This window comes from Mustela nivalis (genome assembly GCF_964662115.1).
Source record: "Mustela nivalis genome assembly, contig: HAP1_SCAFFOLD_2301, whole genome shotgun sequence".
In the NCBI taxonomy this organism is placed as follows: domain Eukaryota; kingdom Metazoa; phylum Chordata; class Mammalia; order Carnivora; family Mustelidae; genus Mustela; species Mustela nivalis.
In genome coordinates, this window is record NW_028134364.1 from 8,150 (window position 1) to 17,409 (window position 9,260).

The 9,260-nt window shown below is 43.8% G+C and overlaps 1 protein-coding gene across 2 annotated transcripts; it reads right to left on the reverse strand.

Annotated features, from left to right (window-relative positions):
* Positions 1-733: 733 nt before the first annotated feature.
* VHL (von Hippel-Lindau tumor suppressor) lies at positions 734-8,686 on the reverse strand. 2 transcript variants are annotated; one of them, XM_082751094.1, is made up of 3 exons: positions 8,235-8,686; positions 6,118-6,240; positions 734-3,058 (listed from the first exon to the last, which is right to left on the reverse strand). In XM_082751094.1, exons 1-3 carry the CDS (start codon positions 8,572-8,574, stop codon positions 2,862-2,864), a joined length of 660 nt encoding a protein of 219 aa, XP_082607220.1. In that variant the 5' UTR covers positions 8,575-8,686; the 3' UTR covers positions 734-2,861. The 2 variants fall into 2 exon arrangements, with proteins under 2 accessions (XP_082607220.1, XP_082607221.1); XM_082751095.1 differs by lacking the exon at positions 6,118-6,240 and having other exon boundaries at positions 8,235-8,649.
* Between the last annotated feature and the right edge of the window lie 574 nt (positions 8,687-9,260).

Here is a 9,260-nt window from a genome sequence, read left to right on the forward strand (position 1 = left end):
AAAAAAAAAGTGGGGCGCCTGGGTGGCTCAGTGGGTTAAGCCGCTACCTTCGGCTCAGGTCATGATCTCAGGGTCCTGGGATAGAGTCCCGCATCGGGCTCTCTGCTCGGCAGGGAGCCTGCTTCCCTCTCTCTCTCTCTGCCTGCCTCTCTGTCTACTTGTGATCTCTGTCTGTCAAATAAATAAATAAAATCTTTAAAAAAAAAAAAAAGTGTCCCAAGCTTGGTTTTAGCTCAGGTCCTTTCTCAGGGTCATGTGACAGAGACCTGCACTGGGCTCCAGGCTCAGCACAGTCTGCTTGAGATCCTCTCTCTCCCTTTATCCCTCCCCTCACTTTTGTTCTCTCTAAATAAATAAAAAATAAATAAATAAAATCTTAAAAAAAAAAAAACACAAGGTGAAAAAGAAAAAAAAGTTTAAATAAATACATACACACATATATACATACATAAAACCAGAGTGGGGTGCCTGGCTGGCTCAGTAGAGCACACAACTCTTTATCTTGGGGTTGTGAGTTTTCACCCCATGTTAGGTATAGAGATTCCTTAAGGAAATAAAAAAGTAAAAAACAATAAATAAAAGAAACCCGGGTTAGAAAGAAAAGGGCCTGAGCATGAAGACAGTTGCTTGAGTCTGCAAGGTCCCTTCCCACTTAAGCCTTTACAGAAACACAGGTGTCTCAGAACAGAGCCACACAGAGACATACCAAACTTATTTCTTTAGCTCAGCACCATTTAACGTATTCAAGAACAGCTTTTCGGTTTTGTTTTGTTTTGTTTTTTAACTCAAAATAGGAAACATCACAGTTTCTTAGGAGCAATACATTTAATACAGTCATAAGATCTCAAATGAAAAACATATATTATCCATGCTACAGGTTTTCAATCCTCCTTGAACAACACAATAAAACACAGTACTCAAACTGCAGTTTTCACAGGATGAACACGAATCTCATTTGGACACAAAGACAGGTTAAAAAAAAATTTAAACCAATGTTGAACAAATCCAGCTACAGCAGACTTCCTGACATCCCCCATCTCATCTCACCCTTGAATACACACTGCTGCCTGCTCCCCAGCATTTCTTCCTTCCCACCTAGCAGCTCAGTAACACGTCAGACACAGAGACGTGTGTCACTGATTACTACAGCATGCCTAAAAAACAAAGGCCAATTTATTAACTGAATGTTGAAAGAGGGGATTAAGACGAGGTGAAACAAAATCTAGGGGAAACTGTGGGGCACTGTCTTACTTCACGCTGATTTCAGAGCACAGGAATTGTGCTCAAAGATTAATATAGGAACTAAAGATACCAAGAAATATCCCATTGTTCATAAAAGGAAGACTGCACTAATGTCTACAAAGAGCTTATAATACCATGGGAAGATATTTAAATTATAAAATTATAACTAAGAAGGTAGAATACAAAACTGTATATTCAGTACTATCTCAACTATGTAAAACCAAACCAACCACAGCATGCCCTAAAAAGGCCAAAAGTTCAAAATGTTTTGGGACTCTATTCAAGTAGTGTAGCTACAGTGATCTTTTTTTCCTTTTACTTTATTGTCTTTACCAAAATTTTCTTTACTGGGGGGATTTTTTTTTTTTTTTTTAACTATCAGTTACCAAAAAAGAAAGCCTGATAGAAGTATTGAATTTGAATTAAACAATTTAAGTCCAGCCTATAAGAAAGGATTTGTACATTTATAAAATTATAAAACATTTCAGGCTACTCCCTGAATCCACTGTGTGTTATGAGTAACTTCCAAGAGGTGGAGGGCTTCTGCCTCTTCTCCAGCCAGGTGCAAAGTGTCACCAGATCCTGCCTGATGAAAAATGCTGAAATAGGACCTTTGAAAGTCCAGATGAGCCCATAAGTGACTCCCCTTAGTGGTCCCCACTGCCCCAACACCACTGGCCCATGGTTAAAACACCAGCAGCATTTAAAAAAAAAAAAAAAAAAAAAAAAAAAGCTAAGCCAAACAGAAATGTAGTGGATTTACCAAAAAGTAACAGAAATACCCACACGTAGCAAAAATCTATTTACAGTACAGTAGCAGCTCCTTAATACTAGAACTAAACAAAAGGATAGCTATTCTCTCCTGTTTTCTGTGCAGATGTCAAGTTTCAGAAAGCAATCATCACAATAACTGTAGAAAGCTATTCCTGGTTTAGAAAGAAATAAAATAGAACTACAATAACAGTGGACAGAGAAAAGCACAAAATTTAGAAAGTTATAAAAAGTGCTTTCTATAAAAGTGATTCCCTTTAAAACATTTGTTTACTGTATATAATGTAAGGTCCCCACTTCCCCACCCCCCAAGAAAGGGCAAAACCTCCAAACACTTTCTACCAAAGTATCGACTGGTTTGTTCATTCAACAAACAGTGACTGAAGGCTCATAATGTGTGAGGCACTAGGGTCTCAAAGAGGAGACAGACGTGTCCCTGCCTCAAGGACATCTCTGTCTTCTCAAAGTGGGAGGTGGACACATCACCAACCACAACACAGCAATTAAAAGCAGATGCCACTGCTTTCTTACAATTAAAGAATATGTTGCAATTCTTATTGAATTACTTATACAAAAGTCCTTATACAGAAACTTTCCTGACTTACTAGGAGGCAAAAATGCAACTACTTGATGAATACTTCTAGAAGGGGCAGGCCTTAAATTACATTTTGTGATATTTGCCCCTAAACATCACAATGCCTACTGAAGTCAGTTAACTTTCCTATAAGCAATGGAGGATTTTTTACTCTGAGAATGAGACACTTTGAATCTGAGAATAAGTGACCAGTCCTAAATGTAGATCAAGACTAGTTAGTACCATCAAAGGCTGAAACTCAGGAGTGCAAATTTCACTTAAAATCCTCAGTCTCCCCTTCCAGCCGTTGATTTTCAAAATGCTCCTGTGTCAGCCGCTCCAGGTCTTTCCGTACATTCGGGTGGTCCTCCAGATCTTCATAGAGTGATCTCACGATGTCCAGTCTCCTGTAATTCTCGGGCTTGACTAGGCTTCGGACAACCTGGAGGCACCGTTCTTTCAGCGTATACACTGTAAATGCAGAAAACCAAATCCTCAGCAGCAGACTCAAGCCTTGGGACAAGGGAGGAGCAAGAGGCTTTGTTAACCACAGCAATTCCACTTACTATATACAGACCTCACTTTGGGCTAAAAAAGTGAGGGCCTGTGTGTGGCAGAGTGTAACATGATGGCCCTAATGCACATTTCCGTGGTATGCAGGACTTCGTGTAGTAACTTCCCCTTACAAGTGTGTTGTTTGTGATGTGCTTTAACTAAACGAATGTGGGTGACGTAACAGACACTGTGCCAATTCTGAACCTAACATTTAAGAAGCCCTGGCAACTTCCACTTTTACGCTCTCAGGAGCCCTGAGATACCCTACACAACAGGAACAAGCGCTGAGAATGCACAGGAGAGAGGCCCAGACCAGCCAACCTGCCAGCAGTCAGCCACACCAACGACCACCAATGAGCAGAATAACCACCTGCCTGAGCTCAGCCTAAACTGCAGAATTATGAATAAGAAAGAAGTTGTTAGTTTGGGGGTAGCTGTCACAAAGCAATAGATAACCAAAACAGTGTGTAACTGGATTTTGAGGAACTCCAGTTCTATTTTATTTTATTTTATTTTTTAAAGATTTTATTTATTTATTTGACAGAGATCACAAGCAGGCACAGAGGCAGGTGGAGAGAGAGGAAGGGAAGCAGGCTCCCTGCTGAGCAGAGCCTGATGTGGGCCTTGATCCCAGGACCTTGGGATCATGACCTGAGCCAAAGGCAGAGGCTTAACCCACTGAGCCACCCAGGCGCCCTTCAGTTCTATTTTAAACTCACTGGGGAATTTACTCTTTAAGGGCATCCTTCAGCCCTTAAAAGTTACATTTATCAATTTAACTTATCAACTCATCAATTTTTGTACACCTGCTTCCTTAAAACAGGATCCTCATATATGTATCAGTTTGAACCTTATGAAGCTATAGGCATTTGGGTTTGTTTTGTTTGTTTTTAAGATTTTATTTTTAAGTAAGCTCTATACCCAAGCTGGGGCTCAAACTCACAAGCCTGAGATCAATAGCTACATGCTCCCAGGTACCCTTGTATTTGGGGTTTTTTTAATCCACAAGAACATGAGTTTCTTTAGGTTCAACCTAATAAAATCAACTGAGTTTTAAACAAATGGTAAACTATGATGTTAATGTTCAATTCAGTGATTTTTTTTTTTTAACCTGTTTGGCACTCAGCTTGAGTGGGTTAAATAACATTAAAAGATACAACACTAGGGGGACGCCTGGGTGGCTCAGTTGGTTGGACGACTGCCTTCGGCTCAGGTCATGATCCCGGAGTCCTGGGATGGAGTCCCGCATCAGGCTCCCAGCTCCACGGGGAATCTGCTTCTCCCTCTGACCTTCTCCTCGCTCATGCTCTCTCTCACTGTCTCTCTCTCAAATAAATAAATAAAATCTTAAAAAAAAAAAAAAGATACAACACTAGGGACATCTGGGTGGCTCAGTCTGTTAAGCATCTGCTTTCAGCTCAGGTCGTGGTTCCAGGGTCCTGGGATCTCTGCTCTGCAAGGAGACTGCTTCTCCCTCTCCCTCAACCTGCTATTCTGCTTGCTTGTTCTCTCTGTGTCAAATAAATAAATAAGTAAATCTTTATTTATTTATTTATTTATTTTTAATGATTTTATTTATTTATTTGACAGAGATCACAAGTAGGCAGAGAGTCAGGCAGAGAGAGGAGGAAGCAGGTCCCCTGATGCACAGAGAGCCCGATGCGGGGCTCTATCCCAGGACCCTGAGACCATGACCTGAGCTGAAACCAGAGGCCTTAACCCACTGAGCCACCCAGGCACCCCAATAAATAAATATTTAAAAAAAAAAAAAAAAGGAAAAGAAAACAAAGAAGATACAACACAAGAAGCTGTGGTATCTCATCCTCTATACCCTATTCTTCTCCTAAGACTCCAGGGCATAATTCTGTTCTAAGGCCTGGTAAACAAAATGTATTCATAATTCTACAATCAAGTATTTTATTCACTTATTTATTTTTTAAATTTTTTAAAGTAACCTTTACTCCCAATGTGGGGCTCGAACTCACAACCCTGAGATCAAGAGTCGCATATTCTACCAATTGAGCCAGCTAGGGAGCCCTACAATCAGATATCTTAATTTACCCCATCTCTGACAGCTCAAGAGCTTCTGAGAAACCACAATATAAAGCATACAAATATAAACAAATATGAACAAATATATTTGTTCAATATAAAGCATACAAATAGGGCACCTGGGTGGCTCAGTGGGTTAAAGCCTCTGTCTTCAGCTCAGGTCATGATCCCAGGGTCCTAGGATAGAGCTCCACATCAGGCTCTCTGCTCAATGGGGAGCCTGCTTCCTCCTCTCTCTCTCTCTCTGCCTGCTTGTGATCTCTGTCAAATAAGTAAATTAAATCTTTAAAAAAATTTTTTATGGGCGCCTGGGTGGCTCAGTGGGTTGAGCCACTGCCTTCGGCTCAGGTCATGATCTCAGGGTCCTGGGATCAAGTCCTGCATAGGGCTCTCTGCACGGCAGGGAGCCTTCTTCCACTCCCCTGTGCCTGCCTTTCTGACTACTTGTGGTCTCTCTCTGTTAAAAAAATAAAATAAAATCTTTAAAAAAAAAAAAATTTTTTTTTAAAAGCATACAAATAAATTTGTTCCATTTTATTTGTGGTGGAGAACAAGACACAGAAAGTTGGATAACTCGGCTAGAATCCAGTAAAAGCCAATAAAGGTTTGGCTCCTTCAAATGGCTTATTCTCTACTTACTACAACAGCCTTATCTTTTTATTTATTCTTTTTACTTATTTATATTAATTTTTTAAGTAATCTCTATACCTAACATGGGGCTTGAACTCATGACCCTGAGATCAAGAGTCACATGTTCTACTGACTGCCTTTGGCTTGGGTCATGATCCCAGGGTCCTAGGAGCCTGCTCTTTGCTCAGCAGGGAGCCTGCTTCTCCCTCTGCCACTCCCCATGCCTGTGCTCTTTATCTCTGACAAATAAGTAAAATCTTAAAAAAAAAAAAGGTAAAATGGAACATCAGTACCTGGCAGTGTGATGTTGGCAAAAATGGGCTGTCCATCAACATTGAGAGATGGCACAAAGAGCTCAGTCTGGTTAACCAGAAGGCCATCATATGTCCCTGCATCTCTGAAGAGCCAAAGGTGACCTGTTAAAACAAGCAGAGGCTGTTATGTAGCCACACACCCACTTCCTTCATCTTCCTGGATTGGCACTTTAGTACTTGATTCTCATTCTGCTTAAATATCAGACAAAGCCCTTCCAATAATATTATCTTACTCAATCCTCACAAAAAAAGGCCAAGCAACTTGCTCAAGGAAACAGCGACAGTAAGGGGGAAAAAAAGCATGTACTTGAGGCTCCAAATACCATGCCTTTCCTGCTACCCCATGGTCAAAAAGCCAAGTTCATGAATTGCAAATCACACCAAACATGGCAAACTAAAAGAAAGAACTTCACCAACTCCTTACATCTGTGCTTCTCAAGAACAAGAAGGTGCAAAAACATCATGTTAACAAAAAGAAATCAGACAGAAAAGGGTACATTCTGTAGGAAAAGACGCAGCTAATCTATGGTGTGAAAAATCAAAAGAATGGTTGCCTCTGGAAGAGAGGGGATTGAGTGAAAAGGGGCAGGACGGAACTTTCTAAAGTGATAAAAATGTTCTAATCCAGAATTCGATCTAGGTGTGCTATATTTGTCAAAAATACATCAAACTCTAAGATCTGTGCATTTAACTGCATGTGTATTATACCTGAATTTAAGAAACAAATACATCACATTGGGCGGGGGGGAAAAAAAAAGAGGGCAGGGAAGAAGGGAGCCCCCCTCCCCCCACCTAACTTTCTATTAAGGGAGGTAGAGACTGTCTGAATAAACACATCATTAAAAATGAATTAATTAGCTAATTAATTAAATAATCATGTGTTCCCGGGGCACAAACTTACTTGATTTTCTGGGAAAACTTAAGAAATGTAAAGTGGTAAATATTTTTTATTATGGTAAAACATACATTTTTACAGTTTACATATAGTTCAGTGACATTAAGTAGATTCAAAGAGGAATTTTTAAAGAAATTTTATATTAAACCAGTCACAGTTAAGTTTTGGAGAATACAAAATTCACAATTTCTTGGATAAAATAGGACACTACAGAAATGTTAGCCCCCGGAAGAATTGTGTTCTCCCTCTTTTAATATCAAGGTAAGTCTGGTGTAAAAATTTGAAGATTTCTGAGTAGGCTCCTCTCAAGGCAAAAGGATCTACTGGGATCCTGCCAGGATGGCTGTGAAAATTAACCAAGTATGATTTCTCTTTTTTGAAAGCTATGGGAAGATTACTGCCTCCTTAGGTTTAAGGCCCCGGTAGCCCTCATTATTACAACAGCATCCTAACTGGCTCCTCGGCAGCAGTCTTCCCTCTCCAAACCACTGTGCAACTCGGGGGAGCTTTTCGGTATTAAAATCTGTCACTGTCATTTCCCTGCTTAAAAATTCCATAGCTCCTCTCTCCCCAGAGGAAAAACCATCTTTCAGGCTTCCCCTCCCGAGACTGCAGGTGTTGTTAGCCCCCGCGATTCCCTCTGGCTATAACTCTCAACTCCTCTGTCTTGACTTGGGTCGATCAGCCCCTCTGCACCCGGCGGGCCCCCCTTTCTTCTGCTCTGGGGTGCTCCAAATGGAACGACACACCCCGTCCCTTCACCGGGCAGGAGCCTGCTCCAAGCCCCCACCTTCCGCCGTGCTCCGTCCCTCTAGCAGCCGCTGGGACACTGGCTAGTTAGCTGTGTGTGCACTCGCCCGTCCCCGCCCCCGGACTGTGCTCTCTCTGAAGGAAGGGACCCTACGCGGAACTGGCCCACTGGGGACATTAGAGAACCTGAGACTCTCCCACTCACGGACTGAACTAATGGGCATTAGATAGGGAGCATTTTTAGTGGCAAATACGCGTATAAGGGGGGAAAGTCACCTCAGGAAAATTACTCAGTACTACAGAGAATAAGGTGCCACTCTCACTAGCAGCGTCAACCTGGATCTGTCACAGCCTGTCAGGGGCACGAGCAGGCGCTCGCTGCGCCCTGGGACAAAGCGGGAGGCGCGGTCCGCCTGGGCCCGCCCGGACAAGGCGACCCCAGTCCGCCTACCTCGGTAGCTGTGGATGCGGCGGCCCGTGCCCGGCAGGAGCGTCGGGTAGGGCTGCGGCTCGCCGTCGAAGTTGAGCCACACCGGCAGCACGACGCGCGGGCTACGGTTGCAGAAGATGACCTGCGACGGCTCGCAGGAGTTCACCGAGCGCAGCACCGGACGCGGCTGCACGGCCTCCATCTCCTCCTGGGCGCCCGGCTCCTCCAGATCAGACTCTTCCGGCCCGGACTCCTCCGCACCCGACTCCTCCCCGCCGTCCTCTTCAGGACCCACCTCCTCGGCGCCCACCTCCTCCGCACCCGCCTCGGCCTCTTCCACGTTCCCTGCCTTCCGGGGCATTACCTACCGGAGATTAGGCAACCCCAGCCTCTCCGACTCCGGATTTGCGGGCCTCACGGGGCGTAGCTGGGCGGGCGTGCGTGCGCGTCCCCGTACGCGTCCCCGTACGCGTGCGTGCGCGTCCCCGCAAGAGCGCGAGCTGTTTTCGCGCGCTCTCGGTCAGGGACAGAATACTGTGGCCGAAATGGCAGGCTTGAAATCCTGGGGCAGTGCGTGTGGGATCTCCAGCCTTTGGAACCGAGCATCCAGGAGGTGGAGGCTGGTATCAGGCCATTTCATCGGCGTGTTTCCTCTATAAAATGGATTTGTTCCCCCCCCGCACTAATAAGATTTTTATTTTATTTTATTTATTTATTTGACAGAGAAATCACAAGTAAGCAGAGAGGCAGGCAGAGAGAGAGGGGGAAGCAAGCTCCCCGCTGAGCAGAGAGCCCGATGTGTGTTTCGATTCCCAGGACCCTGAGACCATGACCCCAACAGAAGGCAGAGGCTCAACCCACTGAACCAACCAGTTGCCCCACTAATAAGTTTTTGATGCAGCATTTCCTTAACTTCATTTGGTCTCTCTTTTTTTTTTTTTTTTAAGATTTTATTTATTGGGGCGCCTGGGTGGCTCAGTGGGTTAAGCCGTTGCCTTCGGCTCAGGTCATGATCTCAGGGTCCTGGGATCGAGTCCCGCATCGGGC

Coding starts and splice junctions, on each gene's coding strand:
- VHL (XM_082751094.1), bottom strand. CDS start 8,574: ATGCCCCGGAAGGCAGGGAACGTGGAAGAGGCCGAGGCGGGTGCGGAG. Junction 6,241..8,234: donor CCGCATCCACAGCTACCGAG/GTAGGCGGACTG, acceptor TTGTTTTAACAG/GTCACCTTTGGCTCTTCAGA. Junction 3,059..6,117: donor TGCCAACATCACACTGCCAG/GTACTGATGTTC, acceptor CTGCATTTACAG/TGTATACGCTGAAAGAACGG.